General features: G+C 41.3%; 2 protein-coding genes across 2 annotated transcripts in view; both read right to left on the bottom strand.

Moving 5' to 3' along the window:
- Nucleotides 1-2,719, bottom strand: part of LOC145401198 (guanylate cyclase 32E-like) — an 80,867-nt gene extending 78,148 nt beyond the window's left edge. Inside the window, exons 1-2 of the mRNA XM_080273502.1 lie at nt 2,588-2,719; nt 1,670-2,371 (exon numbers count right to left, since the gene is read on the bottom strand). Coding sequence (XP_080129628.1) covers nt 1,670-2,371; nt 2,588-2,719 — 834 coding nt within the window. The remainder of the gene's footprint in view (nt 1-1,669; nt 2,372-2,587) is intronic.
- Nucleotides 1-27,500, bottom strand: part of LOC145401208 (charged multivesicular body protein 1a-like) — a 308,785-nt gene that overhangs the window by 78,315 nt on the left and 202,970 nt on the right. The gene's annotated exons all lie outside the window — the stretch shown is intronic.

The raw sequence follows: 27,500 nt of genomic DNA, 5'->3' as shown, positions 1-27,500 counted from the left end.
ATGGGCCACTGCTATGAAAGGATTAAAGTGATTTTTATTTAATTTTCGTGGCTGGCTCTGATTTGCATGACATATGAATGCACGCCTCGCTCCCTCTCACCATTTCTTTCTCCTTATTTTTCATCTCTCTCCCTCCCTCCTTCTCCTCCTCCTCTCATCGCCTCTCTTCCTCCTCTTTTCCCCCTCTTCATCGTCTTATCTTCTGTCTTTCTCCCTCCTTCTTCTCTTCCTTCCTCCCCCCCATTCACTTCATCTCCCTCCCGCCCTCTACACTTCGTCCCTCTCCCTCTCCCCCACTTTTTCTCTTTCACTTACTTCTCTCTTTTCCCTTCCTCCACCTCTCCTCTCCACTTCTCTCCTCTCCATTCCTCGCCCTCCCTTTCCCCTCTCCTCTCCTCCTCTTTCCTTCACTCCCTCTCCTCCCTCCGTCCAACTCTCTCCTATGACACCCATCTGTTATCTCAGTCTTACCATTCAATAAAATGTATTAGTAATGTATTTGTACTGATGTATATGTATCTGCTTCTATTCATCTATTTGTATAATTATTTAATTGTATGTATATGTATTTATGTATTGAAATTTAGGATATTTGTGAGTCATATGTGAGTCTTTTTTAACAATTTCTACACACCAGCTCTTCAATTTTACCTTCCTCTTCCCTGTGTCCATATTTCGCTCTATTTCGCTCTGTATTTAACCAGATCCGCCCACAGTCTATCCCTATCCTCTATGCATATTCACCTGTCATCAATCTGCATTTATCTCGTCCCAGTCTCAACATTTCCATCTTTCTCTAACCCTCGTCAATGTCTGAATCTGTCTCTGTCCAGTATTGATCTCTACATTCGTCACTGCTATCCTCTATAAATCTCTCTCTCTCTCTCTCTCTCTCTCTCTCTCTCTCTCTCTCAGCATCAATTTCTACCCTTATCTCTCTCTCTCCAACATCAATCTCTGTATCAATGTCTCTTCCCTGTAATCAATATCTTTATCCATGCTTCTCCATCCTCATCAATGTCTATGTCAACGCATCTCTGTACAGCATATATATCCATTTATCTTTATCATCAATGTCTGTCTCAACTCACATATCGTCTATATTTATAAATCCCTATCCAGTGTGTCTATCTGTCTGTCTATCCACCACCAGTTATTACTTTTTATCATCTATGTCTGTCCACTATCAACCATTCTGTCTCTATCCAGCATCAACATCTATGTCCACAGTTCTCTCTCTCGTACCCGTGTCTGTCGCTCTACATACTGTATCCTTCATCCGTCTGTCCATGTGTCTACCCTATGTTCGTGTCTGTATCTCTATGTATCCGGCCCATCATCAATTATAGAGGGTTTTTCTTGATTTGATAACGATCCCTAACCCCTTTCCAGCTTAGATGATGGCCAGGTGTAGTTAAATTGGAGGCAAATTTGACTAGTAACCAAGGAGACTCGCACCTCCTAGCTAAAATTCATCAATTTTTCAGCTTAGCTGATGGCCAGGTTTAGTCAGATTGGAGGCTAAATTTGACTAGTAACCAAGGAGACTCATAGCTAAGGTTTATCAAAGTTTTATGCTCCCACGACTTAGTGATCTATACATACGAATGGTCTAGGTCTCTCAAATAAAAATAAACAGATTATAGTATCAGCATCACCATCCACTCACCTTATTGTTCGTGAAGGAGGAGAGGAGGCCTATGGTAATGTTCTTGTCCGTGTTACTAAAATGTAGACCCAGGTAATCGTGGACAAATTTCTGCTGTCGATGTTCCGCCTCCTGGAGCTGCTGTCGACTGCACTCACCCTCGACACTAGACGCTGGAGGAGGAGCAGAGGCCTGAAGGGGGAGCTTCGAGGAGGAGGTGAAGGGGTGGGCAGGTGAGGAGACAGTTCTGGGGAGGCCCGAGTGTGAGGTACGTTGCTTAGAGGGTGGGGTGTTGGAACTGGAGTGTGAGGTAGAGTTCTTTGAGGAGGAGGAGGAGGTAGGTTGGTTGACAGAGGCTTTGGAAGGACTGTGGGGACTGGAGTGTGAGCTGGAGGATTTGGAGGACGAGGTGTGGGGTTTGGAGTGAGACATGGAATCCCCGAAGGACAAGACGTGAGAGTAAGGTTTGGAGGTTTTGTGGTAGTCATAATGGGAAGTAGAACCTTTGAAATATGAGGCTTTTGAGTGTGAGGTTTGGAGGTCCGAGTGTGGGGTGTGTGGTCTGGAGGTGTGGACGTTGAGTGGGTGTTTGGAGGTGGATAATCGATGGTTGTAGGATGTTGAACTTGAGTCCTCAATTTCAAGGGGGACGTTTGGAGATGATCTAGAGTCCAGGAAGTTCAATTGGAGGTCCCTTGGAGGCTTCTGGAGGTCGAGAGTTTGCTTGAAGGCCGACGTTAATTGGAGGTTGACCCTGTGTCTTTGGAGGCTTCGTCTGTGAGGCCTCTTTCTCCTCTTTTTGATGGTCGAAGAAGAAAAGACTGGCTTGGAGGCAAAGGGTAGAAAATTGGAGAGCTTGGAGGAGGAGGAGGAGGAAAAGGAGGAGGAGGAAGAGGAGGAGGAGGTTTGTGAGGTGTTGGAGGTAGAGGTGGACAAAACCGAAGACTTGGAGGCAACTGTATCCCTAGAATTATCTTTGGAGGTAGTCAGGTCAGATTTAGAGGTTGCTGAGTTATGTTTTGAGGTAGTTAAGCTGTTCTTGGAGTTAGTGAAGTCATTCTTGGACGTCATTTTATTATTTTTGGAGGTGGAGATATTTTTGAAGTTATTTTTGGAGGTGGAGATATTTTTTGAGGTATACAATGGCGACTTGGAGTATGTTGATGGAGACACTGATATAAGCTTAGAGGTGGAGGTACTAATAGAAGTGTTTTTGAAGGCAGTGGAGGCTTTATTGGAGGTAAGAGGAGGTAGCCCCATCCTCTCTCTCCCTACCTGCCTCCACACCACCACCACCGCCCCTACCACAACTACCACCATCGCTGCCATTACAACCACCACCATCCTCGCTCTCCACGCTGCCATGTTGGTCAGGCTTGGCTATGCTGCTTCCAGGAGACGTCGGTGGTATACTGGCAACACTGATTTCAAGGGATGCAAATGGTAACACTGATTTCAAGGGCTGTGAATGGTAACACTGATTTCAAGGGCTGCGAATGGTAGCACTGATTTCAAGGGCTGCGAATGGTAACACTGATTTCAAGGGCTGCGAATGGTAACACTGATTTCAAGGGCTGTGAATGGTAACACTGATTTCAAGGGCTGCTAATGGTAACACTGATTTCAAGGGCTGCTAATGGTAACACTGATTAAGGCTGTGAACGGTAACACTGATTTCAGGGGCTGAGAATGGTAACACTGATTTTACTATATATGAATTGTACTAATACTGGTAACACTGATTTTAGATGTGAATGGTACTCCTGTTTCTGATATTGATTTTTATGGGGATTAGCTTACAATAATACTTCTCTTGATGCTGACTTCAGATTCTGGTAACACTGAGTTTTTAAGACGTGACCAGTGCTGATCCGGCAACTCTGCTTGGAGAAGATGTGGCATGCACTTTTTAGTAACGTTTCTGGTAACACTTATCTCTAGTCGCAGTCATTTTACATGCCACTGATGTTAATAGTTCTGGCAACACTGCTTGGTGATGTGGCAATGCTGGTACTACTGATTGTGGTAACACTGACTTGAGAAGATAATACAGTTTAGTTTTTCTGGCAACACTGATTTCCTTATGTGACAAATGTGGTATTATTTCCCTGGTAACTTTGCTTCAAGGTGTTGGTAACGTTGCTATTAATGTATCTAATAATACCGATTTTTGAATAAGCGATGGTGCACTGTTACTTGAATTTCCGGTAACGCTGACTTTCTAGGTAACAATACTGGTAATTTGATCTATACCAGGACTGGATACCATGGAACTCTGCAGCACTGGAACATAGCACTTTTCAGAACTTGCAGTACTGGTTTTGCTAATAAGCTTGATTGGTAGCACTGGTTTTTCAAGGTCTGGCATTAATGACAAGCATATTCAGGTGACTTGGCAACACTGGCTATCAGAATTATGCTAAAACTGCTACACTGAATTGACAACACTGATAACATGAGCTTCTGGAGCAATGGCAACTGGCTACACTGACATTATCTCCCTACTAACTGGTAACACTGATGCCAGGATCCGTTTCCATCTTCTGTAGCTGGTAACACTGATAATACACATCTTAGCAACTGGTAACACTGACAGCAGGACCCTTAGTAACTGGTAACGTTGATAATGAAGCCATCAGTATAATTTGTAATAGTGATAATGAGGCTTTTGGTAACGGGTAACACTGAATATAAACCATTATTAACATGCAACACTAATTATTGATCCTTAGTATTTGGTAACACAGATGACTGGTCCATTAGTAAATGGTAATACTGATGATAAACAATTCACAACACTCAGCTGGTAACATTGATATGATCATTTATATACTCGCAACACTGATAATAGACCTACTCGTAATTGGTAACACTGATAATAGGATCATTATTTTATATACTGGCAACACTGATACTAGAGCAGCTCGTAATTGGTAACACTGACAATAGGACGATTATTTATTGGTAACGATGGTAATAGACTTTGTAGTAATCTGTTACTCTAAAATAAATCTCATTTTAATCTGGTCTGGTGACAAGAGAACCATAAGTAATCCTCTGTAATCCCCTGTAACTGGCAACACTGGTAATACTAATCTCTGAAATCACTGGTATTTGGTAACACTGGTAACTCGATGCTTAGTATCTAGTAACACTGATAAAATAATCTTAGTATCTGCTACACTGATAATAGAATTTGCATTGACTGGTAACACTGATGCAATAACTCAGTATCTGGCAACATTGATATAATTAAGTACTTGGCAACACTGATGATATAATTAAGTACTTGGCAACACTGATAAGGAATTGATATCTGGTAATGCTGATGACACGAACACACTTTTTCAAAACCAGTATGGCTGCCTTGTGGGTACCGTTGTTAATTTGCAGGTTGTACTGTCATTCTTTTTTTATATCCCACTTTACAAAAAATTCTCATCTTTTATAGGTTCTCGCAAATATCTTAGAACTGTTCACTTCTCCAGCAACATAGGTATAATTTCATCTACTTATTTACTCCTCCATAATATATACTTTTCATGTACTGTTTTCCAAGCATTATATTCCTCTTCTAAATGCTTCTTTACATGCATTTAGATATCGCTTTCTGCGTGACTATACCCAACTGAATGATTTTATAAACGTTTACTTTCTTCCAATACGTACGTCTGTTTTGTCACCTGCTATCTATCTGTCTGTCTATCTATCTAATAGTATCCTTTCTATTACAAATTCATAGGTATTTGGAATCTCTCACTCATTCCATTAATCTTGAATATAATGGCTCTATTGCATAATTTTAACAAACACCAAGTACCCTAATGGTTGGAACTTCCCATTTTGAGTGTTCTTGGCCTTTGTACAGGTTAAATCCTCAATAGGTACACGGGTTTTTTATGTATGTATTTATTTATTTATTCATTTCGTGCATTACCCTTCAGTGTAGAAAAATGTACTGTTCCTGTTTCGAGTGATTGCGTGACTAGAAAAATTTATAAGTTATTTTGTCGTCTTTTTCTGGTTTCTTTAGAGCGCCATTCAGCTCCTACTAATTCCCCTTCCCCCTTTTAAAACACCATTCACTTCCTTACACCTTTTTCCTTTTCTTTTTTCTTTTTTTAGAGTACTGATCAGTTGCTTATGCTACTTTTCTTTAAGGTAACATTCAGTTCTTTGCTCTATTTCTTCTTCAGACCACCATTCAGTTCTCTGTACTTTTTATTTTTAATTTATTTATTCATTCATTCATTTCCGGGGGAGGACTTTCAATTCCATGCACTATTTTTTCTTTATAGCACATATCAGTTCCATGCATTTTTTTTTTTTTTTTTTTTTGGGGGGGAGGACACCTTCCCGTTTCTTTCACTGTTATTTCTCCCACTACCATTTAGGTCCCTGCATTATTTCTAAACTCTGGAGAGGAAGAGGTTACCATCGAGGAAGATCTGCGTGAGAGCAATGACCAAAACCAGCAATAGTAGTGCCGCTAGAAGGATCAGAGGCTCGAGTAGCTTCATTATACAACAGTCGTCATTCTAGACCAGTTTCCCCTTGCTAAATCTTCTCTCGTATGTTCAGAACAGTTATCTTCAATCTAACATATCCTCCCTCTCATCGGATCTTCTCCCAGGTGCTGAACACGGGTATCATCTTCATTTCAGCTAAGTTCCCCCCTGTTCATCAGGTTTCGCTACTAGTGCGGAAAATGGATATCTTCATTTTAGCATCGTCCACCCTCAACCATCTTCTCTCTGGGAAAGAAAATGGGAGAAAGGAACTATAAAAACATTTTCTAAAGATTATGGAAGCTTAATATAAATTTCATGAGGCAAAAAATACGAAGATCCATTTAAGCGGTTGTCTATCTTTACCCCCTTCGCCACCATGACAGTTTTATTTATTTATTTATTTATATTTTTATGTATTTCTTCCATCAGACATCAAACTTTTGGAGAGCCGGTCGTACTGAAGGGGTTTTAAACAATGTCGACTGGCTTCTTTAAAACGACGAAGACACTGTGGTACCATTTATTCCAGAGAGTTTTATGTTTAATTGATATTTATTGGATAATTTTGGAGGGTGTTTTTAACTGGAGTTCAATTACCTGATGGTCTAACGTCAAGGTAAAAAAAGGGATTGTGACAGCATTCCTGATGGCCTGACAGAACCATAAGGCTCGTCTTGTCATTAGCATAGAAAACCCCACAGGATAATCAGTCTCATATTTAAATTTCGGGTTTATATCTGAGTGCTGATGATTTAGTAATTTTCATGATGGACTGGATAGACAGACAGACAAACACGCACACATACGCATCAGTGAGTGAGAGAGAGAGAGAGAGAGAGAGAGAATCACTAGTTTGAACAGGAACTACGCTTACCTTTATTCTTCTCTTCTTCGTCTTTCTTCTTTCTCAGTCGTACGCTGCGACCGTCTTCTCTCTCTCTCTCTCTCTCTCTCTCTCTCTCTCACTCTCTTCGTTTAGTCACGCCTCACAGATTTTGAGTCGATTTTTCTCTTTCCTCTTTTCGTTTTCCTCTTTCCTGTGTTTCCTCTTTCGATTTTTCCTCTTTCCTGCTCTCTGCTTGGCGTCTGTGTTTGTGTTGTCTTCTTCTTGCTCTCTTCCTCCTCTTGGCTACTTCCTCCTCTTCCTCTTCCTATTTCCTCTTCTTCCTCTTCCTACTTCCTCTTCTTTCTCTTCCTGTATCAAAGAAAAAGGAAGTGATACAGTTAGTGAAAATTCATTGATGTGTTTCTCTTCGATAGGAAAGCGAGAGAGAGAGAATGTGTGTGTGTGTGTGTGTGTGTAAATAACATCACCAGTTCGATAATATTATGTTTTCCGGTCTCTCGGAAATTAGTCATTTTCACCCCTCTTCTTCCCCTCCAAAAAATCACTCGTTCCAATTGGCTTTTGTAGGACGCACACACACACACACACACACACACACACACACACACACACACACACACACATAGATATTAGGGTATAATGAAGTTTACAAGAGGGAGCCACCACCCAGTGTCAACAGAGAGAGAGAGAGAGAGAGAGGGGGGGGAAGCCCTTTTTGGTGGGAGAATCAAATTATAAAAACATCAAGGTAGGGAAGGAATTGGAAAGACGTTCACACAATAAGACCAAAAAGAAAGAGGAAGAGATGGAGAGTGAGTATGTAAGCAAACAAGCAGGCAAGTAAGAGCGATCCAGTAAGTAAAGAGAAGCAAAATGGAATACGACCGGTAGATGCCACAATTGATTTTATTTTTCCAGTATGTTGTTTCCTCTTGATTTGGGTGAAGTTTGCAATGCATTCCTACCCCCCTTTTCTGTCTCTTCCTCTTCTTCTCTTTCCTCCTCTTCCCTTATCCTCTTCCTCTTCTTCCTTCTCCATTTACCTCTCTCTCACCTTCATCCTCTCTCCTCTTCCTCTCCCCCTTCTTCCTCATTTTACAGGTACCTCTCCTTCGCACACATCCTCTACCTCAATTTTTTTCTCTCCTTCCTCCTCCAATTACCTCTCTCTCTCTCTCTCTCTCTCTCTCTCTCTCTCTCTCTCTCTCTCTCTCTCTCTCTCTCTCTCTCTCTCTAATCCTGATCCTGTATGAAGATGTTAAGGAATGTTGTTACACTTTAATATTTTTCCTAACCTTCCACACTTGACTGAAGGCGATCTAATCAAGCGTATAATAAAAATAATATTAGACGTGGACTTTCTTAAAATTAATCTCAGTTAATTTGTGTAGCCTGAGAGACGAGCAAAAATCATCTCTGGGAACACTGCTTCTTTTAATTACCGGTACATGCAAACTTTTTTTCTAGTTTCTCTTCTGCTTCCTCTTCTTCCTCTTAATCTTCTTGTCTCTTCTTCTTCTTCTTCTCCTTCTCCTCCTCCTCCTCCTCCTCCTTTCCCTTCTCCTCCTCCTTATTCTTCTCTCTCTTCTCCTCCTCCTCCTCTTTCCCTTCTTCTTCTGCTTCCTCTTATTCTTATTCTTCTCTCTTCCTCCTCTCCTCCTCCTATTTCTTCTTTCCCTTCTCCTTCTTCTTATTATTATTCTCTCTCTCCTTCTCCTCCTCCTTCTCCTTTCTCTTCTCCTTCTTCAGCTTCCTCTAATTCTTCTTCTCTCTCGTCGTCGTCTTCTCCTCCTCCTCCTCCTCCTTCTTCTTTCTCTTCTTCTTCTTCTTTTTCTTCTTCTTCTTTCCCTCCCCCTCCTCTTCCTCCTCCTTCTTCTTCTTCCTCCTCTTCCTTCTTCTTTTCCTTTTCCTTCTTCTCCTCCTCCTCCTCCTCCTCTTCCTCCTTCTCCTCCTCTTCTTCTTTTCCTTCTCCTCCTCCTTCGTCTCATCAGCATCAGAGGATTTAAGTAATTTATGGAAGTACAGTACAATCAAAAGCAAAAAATCGCCTCCAGAGTGCAATACTACCCGGTGACCTGATAGAGGTGTGGAGAAGAGTGTTGCAGTGACCAGTTAATTAACACCATCCACTCAGCTGATGGGGTTTCCTTAATATTGCCTTCCTAAACAGAGGATTCATAACCTGTTCATCCGGTAAGCGAATTTCTGTCGTCGATTGTACAGCTGCGGACAAAAATAATGATCCACCTCACTACGAAAAACAATGGGACGATGATCGATGATTACCGAGAGCCAGTAATGCATTATTTGGAGTTAACAAAATTCTCAGAATATTTTATAAGGAGTTTCATAATTAATCGGCTAATAAGTGGAACGATATTTATGACCGCGACTGTACGTTTCAGGCTAAAGGCGTTAAAATCTGTGGCCACCAACTCTTGCACACAACGGTATTCTGCCATTAAACTATTTTCCTCAACACAGGGAAACTTCTGGTCTTCAAAAGTTAGGACACTGTTATGTATGCTATTGACGTTATATGTATGAATGTGTTTGTGTGTATTGATGATGACTGATGATGACTGATGAAGACTGGTGATGAATGATGATGATGATGATGACGACCATGATAACAGCAATAATAATAATAATAATAATAATAATATTAATAATAGTAGTAGTAGTAGTAGTAGTAGTAGTAATACAATAGCTAATACTACTACTACTACTACTACTAATAATAATAATAATAATAATAACAATAATAATAATAATAACAATAATAATAATAATAATAATAATAACAATAATAATAATAATAATAATAATAATAATAACAATAATAATAATAATAATAATAATAATAATAATAATAACAATGATAAATAAATAAACACTGCATTGGTAAACTTGCAGCCATTGTGCAGTATTTATGAAGAAAAAAAAGAACTCTGCCAAACGCTCTTAAACAAAATGTGTACACGCATCCACTGGCACTCTAGTAACTGATATTCCAAGTTTGGTCAGACTGGTGTCCTCTGAGGGGGTGTTTTGCCTACTTTTGTGCTCCTGTGACGGTTTTCTCGCGTGAAAAGTTTGTGGCAGGGTTTGTGTGTGTGTGTGTGTGTGTGTGTGTGTGTGTGTGTGTGTGTGTGTGTGTGTGTGTGTGTGAGAGAGAGAGAGAGAGAGAGAGAGAGACAGACAGACAGACAGACAGAGACAGAGAGACAGACAGACAGTGTGTGTGTGTGTGTGTGTGTGTGTGTGTGTGTGTGTGTGTGTTTATTTTTTTCCCCTTTCATTCTCGCTCCTGCCATTCCCGGGTCCTCAGTCATATATTTTTCCTGTCATCACTGCAGCCTCTGTATGCACACCATTCGACAGGTATTTCCCGTCTTGGCCTCAGCGTGATATGCAGTTTCATCATCATGCAATAGCTCCATCCTGCCGCCTCTCCTCCCTCTGTTTGTGCATGTTTGTGTCTGTCTGTGTGTATCCTTTTCTGTCTTTCCGTCTGTGCTTGTATGGGCTTGTTCTTTCTCTCTCTCTCTCTCTCTCTCTCTCTCTCTCTCTCTCTCTCTCTCTCTAAAAAAAAGGGGTACACTAAAAATCTGTCTTATTTTCCCTCTTATTTTTGTGTAATTCGTGCCATTTGTAACTGCAAGCGCGTCTGAAATGAAAGATTTTGTCCTGTTTTCCCCCACCCAAAACCCCAATTCCCACCAATCCTTAATAATCGCTGGGAATTAGGGAGTGGGGGTGACGCCCCCCAAAAAGTAATTACGAATGGAATTAAAGTATAAAACCTCACAAAACACACACACACACACACACACACACACACACACACACACACACGTCGAAGTAAAGCATCACACCCCTTCTTGTTTCGCGATCGCGGGTGTAATAGAACAACTTCCACCTTCAATGTAAAAGAATTAGGGGAGACTGCTTTAGATCTTTCACCCCTTCAGTTCAGTAACATTTAATTTCATCTCAGTGTATTTCAATCAGCATATTATTATTATTATTATCCTTGACCACCCCGTTTGGGATACATGGCGTCTGGCGATGGATGGATGGATTATTATTATTATTATTATTATTATTATTTATGCCAGAGTGGTAACATCTTGCTTCCATTGGCCTAGCCCCAGCAATACTATTCTCCTTTCACCTTAACTTGGTCTAGAGTTTCATCCTTTTGCAGCTTATTTCACGGAGCTCAGAAAATGATAATACTTCACCTTTAATCCTTTCCATAGCACCTCTTCGTGACTAGCATCCTATTCTAGTGTTAATCTCGTTTCATCTCAATATTCAAACGGGAGAGATGGCAATTTTGGGCCAAGTTAGAGTAAACAGAGTATAGCAGTCACCTCTCGTAAAAATAATTCACCTGGAGAAGATTAAAGGTACAAAATACTTCATGGGCTTATAATAATAATAATAATAATAATAATCAAATCGCTAGCGGTTAAGCCGAATGTAATTACAAACTTCAGCCATCTCATCAAAAGCTAAACATTATCACCCACACATTCCCAAACGTTCGTGAGAGCGCGCCGAACCGTCCCTAATTGAAATTCTTGATGGTTCTTGGTCACTCAGCTCTGTAACGTCATCACCTACGAATTGTCTTGGCTACGAACTGTTACTTTGTACTTACGCATCACCTAGAATTCCGCCATTTCCCCCGTCATCCCTTTATCTCTTACATCCTCTCTCCCAGTCCTCCTCTCTCCCAGTCCTCTCTCTTCTCTCTACATCTCTCTTCTGGTCCCTCTCTTATTGTGGTCATAGTTAACACTGCCATTTCTCCAAAGTTTCCCTTCACCCCCCTCTTTCTCATCTCCCCGCTGCTATCCTCTCCCTTCTTCCCTCTCACTCCCTACCCTCTTTTTCCCTCTGTTTCTCGCCCCTCTCACTCTCTAAGCTACTTCCGTACATGGCATATCCCCACTTCCCTCTTTTTCTCTACCCCCTTCTTCCCAGTTCCAGCACTACTACTCCCCCCTCCACTTTTCCCCTCAATACCCCCCTCCTTCCATTATCTTAGGCAAGTTTATTTCGCTATGGATAAAGATTTAAGCCAGTATTCTAGTCGGTGAAGGAAGCTCCCTAACACCTTTTCTTTAACGATTTATTTTTTCTATTACACCTGATTGTCCTCCTCCCGTCTTTTATAAAACCTTCCAATATCGCCATACCATGCATAAATAACATCTATCTATCTATCTATTGCCAGACGCCTCAATCCCGTTTGGGGTGGCCACAAACAAATCGCCTCCAAGTCGCCCTGTCCCCCGCCATTTCACTGCCCTGCTCCCAACTCACACCCCCCTCTCTCATATACCTCTCCATCCCATCCCTCCATCTCATCCTCGGCCTCCCCCTCCCTCTTCCCCCCTCCACCTCACTCACATACACTCTCTTCGTCAGTCTTTCACCCTCCATCCTCTCCACATGGCCAAACCATCTCAGTGTGTTCCTTATAACGCTTCCTATCACATCCACATCAACACCACAACGCTCCTTTATATCCTCATTCGTCAGCCTGTCTCTCCATGTGACTCCATATGCTCCTCTTAAATAACTCATTTCCACTGCTCACTCTTGACTTGTGTCCTTCCAACAACGTCCAAGCTTCACTTCCGTACGTTAGAGTTGGTATCACAATACTGTCATGTAGTAACTTTTTCACTTCCATGCTCACTTCCCTGTTTCTTATCACTGCTTTCAAAGAACCAGCAACCTTTCTTCCCAGCTGTACCCTTTCAAGCACTTCACCCTCCAAACCTCCATCCTTAAGGCCCGTCCAGACGATCGAGCAATGCCCGCGGGTACAAGCGAGCAGTTTGCCTGTTGACGGGCTCACCGCTTCCGCGGGCAAATGCGTAAATTGCCCGTGGCAATTTACACATTTGCCCGCGGGCACAAGCGGTGAGCCCGTCAACAGGCAAACTGCTCGCTTGTACCCGCGGGCATTGCTCGATCGTCTGGACGGGACTTTACTCATCACACTACCCAAGTACTTAAACGTACTCACAGAAGAATATTAACGATCCGTATCAAAAAATAAATCGCTGAGGAAGAGGTGTTAGGGAATTTCCTTACCCCAAAATAAACTAAAATTTTGGTTTAATGTAAAATGAAAATCGCCATTGCAGCAAAAAAAAAAAATAAAATAAAATAAATGATCCTTATTCTCTTCAGAGCATTACTGTATAAGTTATTCTGTTAAATCCTCTGTCTATGAAGGGATTACTATAGGCTTCATCTAATCCCTCAAACACGAGAAATCCAAGCAGAAGATAATCCTCTAGTAAGGAACAATGTTAGAAAATGAAATAATCCGGGTGAAGAGACTGATCTCTAAATCTGGCCACGTACTGTCCTTAGTCTTGCTTCCTCAGGCGATTTTTCCCTGATTTTAGGATTTATACCGGTTGTGGTAGGTCATCCACTCACGATGTAGTACTGCCTCTTTCTTCTTTCACCTTTATCATTTTTTTGATTGTGTCTGTCTTCCTCTTCTGTTTCTTCCAATTTTCCTGTCACTTTTAATTACTCTTCTATTCTTTTCAGGTGGCTTTACATTGAGTATGAAGCCTAATGGCTTCTTGTAAGCCAGAAAACCATTTACAACGCTGGGTGGTAACCATACAACCAACCCATACGTGTTCCCTACGTATAAACGAATGGATTGGTGGAGGGTTAGTGCCCCTCCTCGTAAAACAACTCAAAGACAAATGGCCACTCTTTACAGGATTATGGCGTCTGGCGATAGATAGAGATAGACTTGTACTAGTAAAAGAGGTAATGACGGTTATGAAATTCCTTAAGTTTATATGAATGGTGAAAAATGTATAACCGACTGAAGAGTCACAAAGTATAAGGCCCATTATCTGATTGGCTATGGAGTCTAATACCTTTCCCTAGGCGACTTATTTTGTCCTATTCAGTGTTATACAAATCCTTCCAGTATCGCCACACTCTTCATAAACAATCAACAAAAGGATGTAAACCAGCCATATCCAAAAATAAATCGCTAAGGAAAAGGTGTTAGGGAGCTTCCTTAACCGAGTCACTGGCCTAAATATACTCACCTAAAAATTCCCGTTAAAATCTCCGGCTGAAGAATTGTCACATTTTAGTAAGCACTTCAACAAAATAATAAAAATAAAGCTTATCTAATACGCAATCAGTACCATAAAGTTTGTCAAATATGCGTAAATATAATAAGGATTTGTGAAGTATCAGTCTAAGTAATTCCCCACTGTCTTGTCACCTCATGCTTTAGTTAGATCATGAATAACACACTAGTTAAGAGGTAGAGAGGGATGGAGGGAGAAGGAAGGGATGAACGGCAAGGTTCGAGAGAGCTAGCGGCACACACCCTTCGTACACCACTGCCGCAACAACACTGGCCCGCAATTTGAAGGATTTACAGCCATTTCCCCCCTTTAGTGGCAGGTCAGTGTTGCCAGTCCAAAACAGCTTAATTTCACTAATAGAAAAAATACGGTCCTCTATAGAATATATATTTAGCTTACTAGAAAAAAAAAATACGGTACTCCCTAGAATATATTTATTTTTATCAATCTCCAAAACAACCCTCGACTTCATTCCTATTAGTATCAAAAAATGGCGCTAGAGGATGTGACTAGCAAAGTCTGATGGTAATGGACTACTCTGGCACCCGTATGACCTTTTAATAATAATAAAAAAAAATCCTATGCTTCTGTTTCCAATACGTTTTTCTCCCCTCACACTATAATTTCTGCTAATTTCTTATTTCCCTGATCGATTCTGCGCAAATTCCTGGTTCATATTTTGGGGAATGTCATCAGATAGAGAAGCGTAAATAAAACACAGACAAACCTAACATTTTAATTAAACCTGCAAACACCAAACACCAGCTATGTTCCACCAACACCTGTATCCTCGGCCATGTGGAGAGGATGGAGAGCGAGAGACTGACGAGGAGAATGTATGTGAGTGAGGTGGTGGGTGCGTGAGGTGGAGGGTGAGTGAGGTGGAGGGGGAGAGAGGCCAAGGATAAGATGGAGGGACTGAGTGGAGAGGTATAAGAGAAAGAGAGAGGTGTGAGCCGGGGGCAAGGCTGTTAAATGGTGGGGGACAGGAAGTCATGGAGGCATTTTTGTTTGAGGCCACCCTTTACGGGATTAAGGCGTCTGGCAATAGATAGATAGATAGACCTTTACCCATAACCCTGTACAGTATATATATAAAAAAAAAAAAAGTAAATAAGTAAAGCCGATGTAGAAATGGCGAAGCGGTAGTGGTCGAGTCCTCATTCTCGTTGGTTCATTTATCTCGAACCACACCGACACCCTAGACGCTCATATATGGAACACCGAATACCGTAGTCATAATCCTGGGAGTCGAGGGATACTCCTGGGGTCGAGGGGTACTCCTGGGGTCGAGGGGTACTCCTGGGGCCGAGGGATACTCCTGGGGCCGAGGGATACTCCTGGGGTTGAGGGATGAACCACAGCCAGGTAGAAGAGAGGGAGACAGGGTTCGACGTCAGGCGAGGCGGTAGTGGTAGAGAGGTGATAGGTAGACAGATGATAGGTAGGTAGGTGTCGAATACAACCAAACAAACGCCAGACACTCCCCGGAACCACTGGATACCTCACTCTTAGACCCTCAACTGAAGCAGTGCCCTAAAATCCGAACATTAAACAGTAACTAGAACAAATCGATATATAGATGTCAATAATATCTCACTGACGCTTTCCATTATATCAAAATACCCATGGTACAGTTGCAGACAATAATATCGATCCAGTTTCCTTACGATAATTCATGAGACAGCACACAGTGATTTTTGATACGCAGTAGTTTGGTCTTCGGGGCATAGCAAATTTTTCAGAACACTGTGGAAGAGTTCCGTAATTGTTCTACTGGGATGTGGAACGATATTTTTGTCCACAGCTGTACATATACGACTATTAATACAAACATTTTACCTACGGACTTAGATCTGACCTAGTTCGTGCTTGTGCGAAGACTAACCAGCTCACACACAGACAGAGCCGAAATCAGTAGGTATGAACCGACCGAACCTTGTTTCGAAGTAACGAGCCAGCCAGTCAAACAACAGACCAAACTAACAAAAGCGCTCATGAAGTTTCTCCATCTTACACATACACGTTTCCCAATTAACCAATACATATTATACATAATACACATATACTGGATACACATATAACATACACCCCCACATATCCTTACACTCGGGTCCAAAATAGACTCGTAAATAGGCACACACGGGGACACACGCTTCTCCCTATTCACACCAAAAGCACCACAACATAACGTCTCCAGCACGTTTTGTGTGTGTGTGTGTGTGTGTGTGTGTGTGTGTGTGTGTGTGTGTGTGTGTGTGTGTGTGTGTGTGTGTGTGTGTGTGTGTGTGCATTGAAGGCTTTGTATCACCTAATTTATTCTATCTACCTATCTATCTATCTGTCTATCTGAAAGGGAGTTATTACTGCATTACAATCTGCCATATTCCTATGAATTTTTTTTTTTCACATATACTGACAAATCTACCAAAGGAAGTGTTTTGCCTCATTTGACTGGGAAAGTCTGCCTATAATTTTTTTTTTCTATGCAAGGAATAAGGAACCAAAGGCCAGAAAGTCAAAGAATGCTCCCTCACACACACACACACACACACACACACACACACACACACACACACACACACACACACACACACACACACACACACAGCCAAATCTCATAACCATTGCCTAGGACTGTACTGAAGGAGAGGTATTTTGCTTCATTTGCCTGGAAATCTTTGCCGATTTTTTTTTGTATGCAAGGAAGAAGGAACCCAAGGCCAGAAGTCCGCATTATGTTCCCTCCAAGAAAAAAAAAAAAATAGAGCCACATTGAATAACCATTCTCTTTAATATAAATCGACCGAGCCATTGCGAGTCACTAAATTTCAAGAAGATAAACTCTGATCTTGAATCTGGCTCTCTGTAATTTTGTTTTTATTTTTTCTTGGAGGGAGCACAGTGCAGGCTTCAGGCGTTTAGTTCCTTCGTCCTTGCATGGAAAAGAAAGACAACCCTCTCATGGGGGAAATAACTCTAGCACTATCTCAACTAACACCAGATGAGTATAACGAGTTGATAGTAAGTCGTAGGGCAGTGAGAGAATTAAAATTTTATATACCACAAACAAGAAAGAAAATTTTGGTGTTATACGTAAACCCAATATTTACGAAGGTTGTAGAAAGTCTCCTAAGGTCACAAATATAGTTCTAAGTCCACCAAATTTCTTAGAACGTCGTCTTAGGAGTGGCCAGACAGGAAACGGATTAGTGCTGTTGGTGTGGCGATGAGAAATAGCGATGCGAAATTACAATGAGAAATAGCCTCCTGGGTCTATTGTTTGTGTGGGAAGGACGGAATTTTGGCCCCAGTGCTGGCTTCTGGTTATTGGGTGGGGCACAGGTGTGTGTGTGTGTGTGTGTGTGTGTGTGTGTGTGTGTGTGTTATCAGACTTACACACACACACACACACACACACACACACACACACACACACACACACACACACACACACACACACACACACACACACACAAATTCATCATCAGTATCTCCCCATAACATTTACCTTTATCCAGGCAAATAATCAATTCCATCATCATCATTTCCAAATTCTGTCACCATTCTGAAATTCTCTGCGATGTTGCATATAATAAACTGTACTGTATCTATATTTAATGGCAGGGAACATAGTAGGTAGTATTCTTTGTATTTTAGACATCTTGTACTATAGATTAAGGCACTAGATTTTTAGACGAGATGATTGTTGAGAGAAGGAAAACCACTGTGTGCTTGATACGTATTTCATGAAGTAACATACGCCAGATTCGTAACATTTGCCGGATTCGTGGTATTTGAAAGATTAGTAACATGCCGGATTAGTAGCAGTACAAATGTTTTCCCCTTCATCTGGTCATCTGAAAAAAAAATAATAATAATAATAATAATATCTGACGGGAGAAGCTATTGTTGTTGTTGTTGTTGTTGTTGTTGTTGTTGTTATGTGAACCCAGGGAACCGCAGACTGATGCCTTTTCCTGCAGTCCAATATCCTCTCGGCTTTCCTTCCTGTCTCTTCCTCGTCCTCCATCTCCATTTACCCCTCATCGCTTCCTCCCTTCTCCCTACTTCAGTCTTCCTTGTCTCATTCCTCTTCCTCTCTTCCTTCTCTCGCTGATATCCTCTCCCTTCCTCCTCCTCTTCCCTTCACATTCTTTCCTTCCTGTTTCTCCCTTCCTCCTTTCCTTCCTGACCTCAGTCCTTTCCCTCCTGTTTCTCCCTTCCTTCTTTCCTTCCTGTTTCTCCCTTCCTCCTTTCCTTCCTGTTTCTTCCTCAGTCCTTTCCCTCCTGTTTCTCCCTTCTTTCCCTCCTCTTTCTCCCTCACTCTATTCCTCTCCATATCCCTTCATCTTTAATGCATTTCTCTTCTTTACCTTCTTCTCCTCCCCTTCGTTTCCCCTCTCTGTTCTCTCTCTCTTCTCTGTTTTCCTTTCTCCCATCTCTCTCTCTCTCTCTCTCTCTCTCTCTCTCTCTCTCTCTCTCTCTCAGTCAATAACATGGGACTGCAATCAACTCCCCTCCTTAAAACACCTCAAGGCACTCGAGGCAGGCAGGCAGGTAGTAAGGCAGGCAGGCAGAGAACAGGCAGTGAGAGCGAGAGAAGCAGGCAGGCAAACAGGAAGAAAGGGAGAGAGGTGAGACAGACAGGAACAAACTAGAAAGCGTCAGGGAGTGCATACCTCCGACGCTGCCATTGCCATTAAAAAGGATCCGGATCCGGATCCATCCCAAAATTTATTTTTTTTTTTTCTTGATCCATGGCCCACCTTTCCGCAAAATTTCACTGAAATTCATTGAGAACTTTTGGAGGTATTGTGCAGGGTACTACGGATTCGGATCCGGATCAGGCTCAAAATTTAACCATTTTTTCCTTGTCCCATGGCTCGCCCCTCCACAAAATTTTATCAAAATCTGTTCCTTGGCGGAGGTAATGAGCTGAGAAAAGACAGACAAATAAGATGAGGAGACAGAGACAAACAGACAACAGGCACGCAGGGAATCAGGCAAGGGTCAGGCAAGCAGGTAGGCATGGAGGCAAGGAATGAGACAAAGCAAGGAGACATTAAGACAGGAAAGTAGGCAGAAAATCACCTTGGGAGCAAACAAGGCAGAAAAGGAAGAAGTCGGGAGGGAGGCAGCGTGAGGCAGGGAGGAATGAGAGAGTGAGAGGAAGGTAGGGTGAAGCAGGGAGGAATGAGATAGTGAGAGGCAGGGAGAGATGCAAGCAGGGAGGAAGGTAGAAAACAGGAGAGACAGAAAGATGGCTGGGGGAGATGGAGACACATGAAGTAGTAGGTGTGAAGGCAGGCAGTGGTAGACACGGGGTGAGGCAGAGGTAGACACGGGGTGAGGCAGAGGTAGGCACGGGGTGAGGCAGAGGTAGGCACGGGGTGAGGCAGAAGTAGGTAGATGGAACAAGTAGAGAAGACAGCAGGAATGGGGTGTAACTATCAGGCAGGGAGCAGATAAGAAAGCAGACAAGGAAGCAGAAAGGCAGGGGGTTAAGCAGAGAGGAAGGGAGGTTAATGAGAAGGCAAGGGGGCAGGGAAGGAAGAAGGAAGGAAAGGAAGGAAGAAGGAAAGCAAGGAAGATGTTGTGCAGGAATAAGGAGGAAAGAGATGAAGCAAGAGAGAGAAGAGGAAGACACTGAGGGCTCGATAGGGAGAGAGCGAGGAATTTCCAGTGTGTGTGTGTGTGTGTGTGTGTGTGTGTGTGTGTGTGTGTGTGTGTGTGTGTGTGTGTGAGAGAGAGAGAGAGAGAGAGAGAGAGAGAGAGAGAGAGAGAATGTCTTTATACTCTTTTACAATCTCGTATACTGTACTTACCTAGGGATGAGGGCGCTGATCGTCCACTCACTCGATGTAGTTTTACCCTCAGGCAACTCTACACCGTGACAAGCCAAATAGCTTCCTATAACTAAAGAAATAACTGATTACGTTGGGTAGTACCATATCGCCAACTATGTGATGTCTGGTGGTCCATATAGGGCTTAAATACAAGGAAGTTCCCTAGCATCTCTTCCTTAGCGATTTATTTTTGAATATGGCTGGTTATTTGCCTTCTGTATGTCACTTTCCTGTCACTTTTTATTACTCGTCTTTCCTTTTCAGGTGGCTTTACATTAAGTGACAAGCCTAATGGTTTCGTTTAAGCCAAGAAACCATTTACAACGCTGGGTGGTGACCATATAACCAACCTATGCGTGTTCCTTACGTGTCAACAAGTGGGTTGGCGGAGGGTTAGTGCCCCTCCCCGTAAAACAACACATTCAAAGACAAACGGCCACCCCTTACGGGATCATAGCGTCTGGCTATAGATAGACAGATAGACTTGTAAAAATTTCCGAAAACTATAGACGACTGAAGATCCATAAGTACGGAATCTTTCAACAATGTAACTTTGTAACGTTCATTTAGTCGTAAACAGGATTCGATTCGAGCAAAAGTGTTCCAGTTCTGTGGCGACCAGAGTAATTTTTTTTTTCTTTTATGTAAACGTGATGAGAAAATTGGTAATATATCTGGGTACATTTGCCATCGGTTTCGTGTGATTTTTTTTTTTTATGCAAAGAAGAAGGAACCAAAGGCCAGAAGCCTGCAAGATTGTTCCCTCCAAGAAAAAATAGACAAAATAACATCGAGTCAAATTCAAGACTCGTTCTTTTTGAGATGCCTGGACTCACTGCGCTTAAAAGTTTGAAGGGGATAGGCAGTAGGAAATACAGACAGAGGGAGACAGTTCCAGAGTTGACCTGCTGCATACATGAAGACCTGAGAGTAACGGTTAACTCTTGCATTAGAGAGTTGGACAGACAAGGGATGAGAGTTTGTTGTTGGACGGAGCCTTAGCGATTTATGTTATGGTTAAGCATTTTTGATAACTAATTGAAAAGAAGGATATTTTTTAGCGTAAAGAAATGCTGCAGAGATCTTTAATATTCCTTTTTTGTTTTAATTAAACACCTTAATTATCGCTGGTAGGAATTTATAGGTGGTTTCAAAGGATGTGTAATTAATAGTCTTGCTTTATAATTTTAGTCAGGTATTTAACATCTGATAATTCTTTTTCATTATTTGATTTTTTACAGGTAAATAAAGGACAAGTAAATGACCCAAACATTAAATAATAAAGCATGAGATGTTCTTAATTCAAACGTGGGTTTTATACAGATAGATAGATAAATAGATAGATAAATAGACAGATAGCTTGGTAGGTATATATGTAGATGGATGGATGGATAGATTGATAGAAAGACAGATAGATAGATGGATGGATAGAGAGATGGATAGATGGATAGGTAGATAGATATATAGATGGGTAAATAGATAGATGGATAGATAGATTTAAACTTCCATTCTTTTGCCCTTTTTGAGTTTCCTTCCATTCCACTTCCACTTCCTTATGGGGCTCTAACTTTCTTCATGACTCGTTTTATACCCAGCATTCTTCCTCTGCATCCTCCTCCTCTTCCACGCTCTCTCTCTCTCTCTCTCTCTCTCTCACTCCTTCCCTCCCTGTCGCCTTCCCTTTATCTCCACTCCCAGCACTCCTTGTAAGAAGTTGTGTCATGTCTTCCTAAGCCCGGATGAGAAGGGATTGAGGTCTCTTCCTTGTCCTCAGTGATGTCTTGACGTTTTTTAGAGAGCGCTTTATTTTCCCTTATTAATTGGTTCGCTACATCTCTCCACCTACGCACCCGTCTAACAACAAACTCTCATCCCTTTTCTGTCCAACTCTCTAATGCAAGAGTTAACCATTACCCCCAGCCCTTCATGTATGCAACAGGTCAACTCTGGAACTGTCTTTCTCTGTCTGTATTTCCTACTGGCTATGACCTCCAGTCCTTCACATACAGTGCGTCCAGGCATCTCGAAATGAACAGATCTTGAATTTGGCTGTTATCTTGTTCTTGCTTTTTCTTGGAGGGAACGGTCTCTTGGGCATCTGACCTATGATTCCTTCTTCCTTACATTGAAAAAAAACAAAAAATGACTCCGGCCCGGCATAACAATGATTTCATGTCAACTTATATCAAACATTATTTTCAAACATCTCAAACACTGTTTTGAAACATGAATGATAGTATATTTGTTTGCAATACCTGAGATTTTTTTGTTTGAACACCAGTCTACCTGTAGGACTCGCCTAAGTTTGCGGCTGTGGTGTGGCCCGCACCTGTGTACAATGGTGCCACGTTTCCCCAACTTGCGATGTGAAACGGAAGCTATTTATGTACAAGGCAACACAAATACGATAAATTCAGATGAATAAAACTTACACTTGTGTATTTTGACTGATGAATCAACAGTAATCTTATTATGCATAAAATATTTATACAGTAACACAGAAACATGGCATACATATTGTACAGTGTTGCTAGAAGAAATTGTAGTCACTTTTAATGTTTTTTAGCGTAGTTTTAGGGTGGGTAATAATATTACAGTTATGGATATAAGAGAATGAGCCTGAAAAAAGATGAAATATGCCAATATCCAAAGTAAAAGAAATAATTCATATAATTCTTGTGAGTGGCAACACTGACACACCCAGTCTGGCCTAAGATAAAGTACGTACCCCTCCGTAGACCCAAGCATAGCTTGTACAGGTGTTGCTAGGGAAAAATGCTCACATTTACTGGCTTTTACCGTAATTTTAAGGTCGAGGTATAATCACATTTATAATCAAAAGCTAATATGTAGGACAAAATAGTAGGCATATGCCAATACTGAAGTAAAAAAAAAAAAAACATTATTCACTCGCGAGCGGCAACACTTCCACACCCAGTCGGTGGCCTTGATCTCAGGGATGGTGTGGAAATGATGTCAAATTTACAATATATACAATATTATGTAAAAGAAAATATCCAAAATGTCTCTTGCAATAAGAGAGAGAGAGAGAGAGAGAGAGAGGAGTGGTGGTGGTGGTGGAGGCATTGTCAGGCTGAGAGAGAGATGGAGGAAGGGGAAAGAGAATGACAATGAAAATCAATCATGGTACTGCAATAACGGGTCATCTGTCGCCGTATACAAAAAATGATAAATATCACTAAATATAACAAAACCAAATTAACAAATGAAAGCACAATTATAAACAACTTATAAAAGAATCAAAAGTACTCATGGTGGCTCACATCTCCCGCCAGGAGAGAGAGAGAGAGAGAGAGAGAGAGAGAGAGAACGGTATAGAAAACGTGGCACACTGTACACAGGTGCGGGCCACACCACAGCCGCAAACTTAGGCGAGTCCTTTTGTGTGTGTGTGTATTTACCTATTTGTATTTACCTATTTGTAGTATACAGGAATTGAGCAATGCTCGTGTTGTCCTGTCTCCATATCCACATTTATCAAGTCTACCTTTACACACATGAATGTTTTTCTCATGCACCACCTCTTTGTCTAAGTCGTTCCAAATATTTAAGTATTTACCTAATATACCTAATTGTGATATACACGGAATGTACTATGCTCGTGGGTTTCCGTCGCTGTTTCTCAATAAGTCGAATTTAACTTTAAACACGTTTAAGTTTTTAGACTGGACGATCTCTTTGTCCAGGCTATTCCATAAGTCTATACTTCTGTAAGGAAAGCTATATTTCTTGATATCCTTCAAGCAGCTTGACTTTTTCAATTTCATTCCATGTCTTATCCCATACAAACAGATCTTCTTTGTCAATTTTATCTACTCCCACCATGGTCCTGAACACCGCAATCATGTCTCCCCTCTTTCTCCTTTCCTCTAACGAAGGCAAATCCAGTTTTTCCAGCCTCTCTCTGTATGACAGGTCTGTCAGACTGGGGACCATCTTGGTTGCTGTTCTTTGTATTCTCTCAATCTTGTTTATATCTTTCTTTTTGTGTGGGGACCACACTACCGCTGCATATTCTAACCTGGGGCGGATCATGGCCACTATCAATTTTTTCATCATTTCCTCATCCATATAATGAAATGCTACTCTTATGTTAGTCAAGAGTTTATAAGTCTCTCCAACTATCTTGTTAATGTGCTTTTCTGGTGACAAACTATCTTGGACCAGCACTCCCAAATCTTTCTCTTCTCTCCTTTTTGTGATTAATTCATTACCCAAAAAATAATTCAGTGATGGTCTCCTGGTACTTTTACCCATTTCCAATATTTTACATTTCTTTATATTAAATTTCATTTCCCCCGTCCGGCTCCAATTGTGTATCCTATCCAAATCCTCCTGCAGTATTTTACAATCCTCCTCAACCTCTATCTTCCTCAAGTTCTTTACATCATCAGCAAACAGACTTGCATAACTGTTCACTCCATCTACCATATCATTTACGTAAATCAGGAACATTACTGGCGCCAACACTGAGCCTTGAGGGACTCCACTTGTTACTTCCCTCCATCCAGACATCTTTTCCTTTATTACTGTCCTCATTTGTCTGTCTCTCAAAAAGTCTCTCATCCATTCCAGAAGTTTCCCCTTTAGTCCTCCTATATATTCTAGTTTCCACATTAGTCTTTTATGAGGTACCTTGTCAAAGGCCTTCTCTAAGTACACACAATCCACCCAACCATCTCTCTCCTGTACCACATCAATCGCTCTTGAGTAAAAGCTCAACAAGTTAGAAACACATGACCTTCCACTTCTGAATCCAAACTGACATTCAGCCAAAATATTCATCTCTTCCAGATATTTTATCCATCTGTCTTTCAGGATTCTCTCACACAATTTTGCGACCATGCTGGTTAGAGACACTGGTCTATAATTCAGGGGTTCTTCCCTGTTTCCTCTCTTGTAAATTGGTACCACATTTGCCCTCTTCCATTCTTTTGGTACTTTCCCCTCTTCCAGTGAGCATACAATTAAGCTGTGAATTTTATCCGCCAGTTGTTCTCTGCATTCCTTCAGTACCCAATTAGAAATTCCATCAGGTCCTGGGGCTTTCCTTATATCTTGAGTTTCCAGTAATTTGTACACTTCCTGTACCTCCACTTTTATATCTTTCATCACCGGAACATTTCTAATCACTCCCTCCCCTTCCACAAGCTCCTTTTCTTTAGTGAAAACTGACTGGAAACATTTGTTCATTATTTCTGCTTGCATTGCCGCATCCTTAAAGACCTCTCCTTCTACTTTCAGCTTGGTGATTCCTTCCTTTTGTTTCAGTTTGCCATTAACAAATCTATAAAACAGTTTGGGTTCATCCTTGCATTTGTCAATTATACCTTTTTCAAAATTCCTTTCTTCTTCTCTACGTATTCTTGTGTATTCATTTCTTGTTCTTTTATATTCTTCCTTTGTTCTGTCGTTACCTCTCTTTCTCCAATTGTTCCACGCCTTATCTCTCTCTTTTTTTGCTATCATACACCTTCTATTAAACCACTCCTTCTTCCTGTTTTCTTTCCCTCTTACTCTTGGTACAAATTTTTCCACTCCCAAATTATAGAGGTCTAGAAAGATATCCCACTTCCTCTGTATCTCTCTTGTTTCCCTGAATTTTCTCCAGTCCCCATTTTCAAAAAAGTGTCTCACTCCTGTAAAATTTGCCTTCCCAAAGTTGTATCTTCCCTGTCTATGAAGCTCGTCTCTTGGCTCGATGTTTCCTATTAACATCTGGAACTCAATGACCATGTGATCACTTTTTCCCAAAGGACAGAGATATTCCAATGATTCTATTACATCGGGTTCTTTGGTGAACAGTAAATCTAATCTTGCTGGTGTGTCCTCACCTCGAAACCGTGTCTCTTCTTTGACCCATTGCGTCATCACATTATTCATTATTATATTTAATAACATAGTGCCCCACGAATCCTCGCCGCCTCCCGAGTACCATTCCTCCCAGTTCACCTCTTTACAATTAAAGTCACCCACCAAAATTATATTATTGCTTTTCTCAATTATTTTTTGCAAGTAGCTAGCCATATCTGACAACATCTCATGGTATTCGTCATCCTTCCATGCTCTCGTCTTTGGGGGAACATACACTACCGCCATATCTCTCTTAACATTCTCTCCAGTTTCTAATTTCATATATATTACTTCAGCCCTGCCTTCTCCCATTTCCACAGTATCTACATTTATGTTGTTCTTCACTGCTATCATCACTCCTCCTCCCTTTTTTTCTTTTCTGTCTTTTCTCCACAGTTTGTATTTACCATCTCCCAAATGAACATCAATATATTCTCTTAATTTGGTCTCTACAAAGCACATGACATCAGGTTCATGTTCTCTCAAGAAATCATTAATTTCGATCCTTGTCGATATGAAACCATCAACATTAGTATATATCACCTTCAAATTATTTTTGACATTATTAATACCCTCTTCTCTCCTACTCTCTGTCCGTACCACTTCCTCAACTTCTGATCTTTCACAACCATCCCCCTTAGTTTCCTTCACTTCTATTTCCTTAAATACCATTTCCTTACTTTCATATCCAATACTCTCCAAAAAAAAGTATTACATTCTTCCTCTGTCCTCTTATCATTTTTTTCCTTTACTTCTTCCTTTAATGATTTTAAAACTTCTCTTTCTTCTTCATTCAGATTTTTTCTTATTATAATATTTTCCATCCCCGCCTCTTTGCTTAATTTCCAGGTCACTTTAAGTATCTCATTTATTACACTTTCTGATGTAAACTTGACTCTCATTGATCTTGTTTCCCCTTTCTTGTAAGGCCCTATCCTCCTTACTTCCTCAATTTCTTTTACCCACTTGTCTCCTTCGGGGTCAATCTTGCCTAATATTCCTCTCACCATGTTCGTGTTGTGTGTGTGTGTGTGTGTGTGTGTGTGTGTGTGTGTGTGTGTGTGTGTGTGTGTGTGTGTGTGTGAATGGAGGACACCTGAAATTTGGTGTATGGATTTTCTTATTTAATTTATTTTTCTGCCCATCTTCTGTAAAAAAATAATAATGATATGACCTACTTAACGTCAGCTGTGAAAGGCCTAACTCAAGAAAAAAGTATACGAAGCCACCATCTCAAGCCTCCTCCTCTCCTTCCCCTACCTCCTCCTCTCCTTCTTCTACCCCCTCCTCTCCTTCTCACACCTTCTCCTTTCCTCCTTCCTCCTCTTTCTCCCTCCACCTCTTTCCTTCTTCCTCCTTCCTCCCTCCACCTCTTTCCTCCTTCCTCATTCTTTCACTCATTCACCTCATAATGCAGTTAGTCCTTCAATGCATCTCTCCTTCATTCCTTCACTTCCTTCATCCATCCTCCTCTTCATCCTTCATTTACCCACACCCATCATTCATTCATTCGCTGTTACTTTCATTCACTGTTAATTGTCTCTTTTCAGGTTACTTCCTATTAGTCTCTTCATTTTCCTAGTCTTAATTATTTTCCTTTCCTTCTTCCACTGC

Source organism: Coenobita brevimanus, chromosome 55 (assembly GCF_032717465.1).
Source record: "Coenobita brevimanus isolate Jiangsu-jjx chromosome 55, ASM3271746v2, whole genome shotgun sequence".
In the NCBI taxonomy this organism is placed as follows: domain Eukaryota; kingdom Metazoa; phylum Arthropoda; class Malacostraca; order Decapoda; family Coenobitidae; genus Coenobita; species Coenobita brevimanus.
The sequence above is the reverse complement of the archived record's forward strand: the minus strand, read 5'-3'. Positions and strand labels throughout refer to the sequence as shown.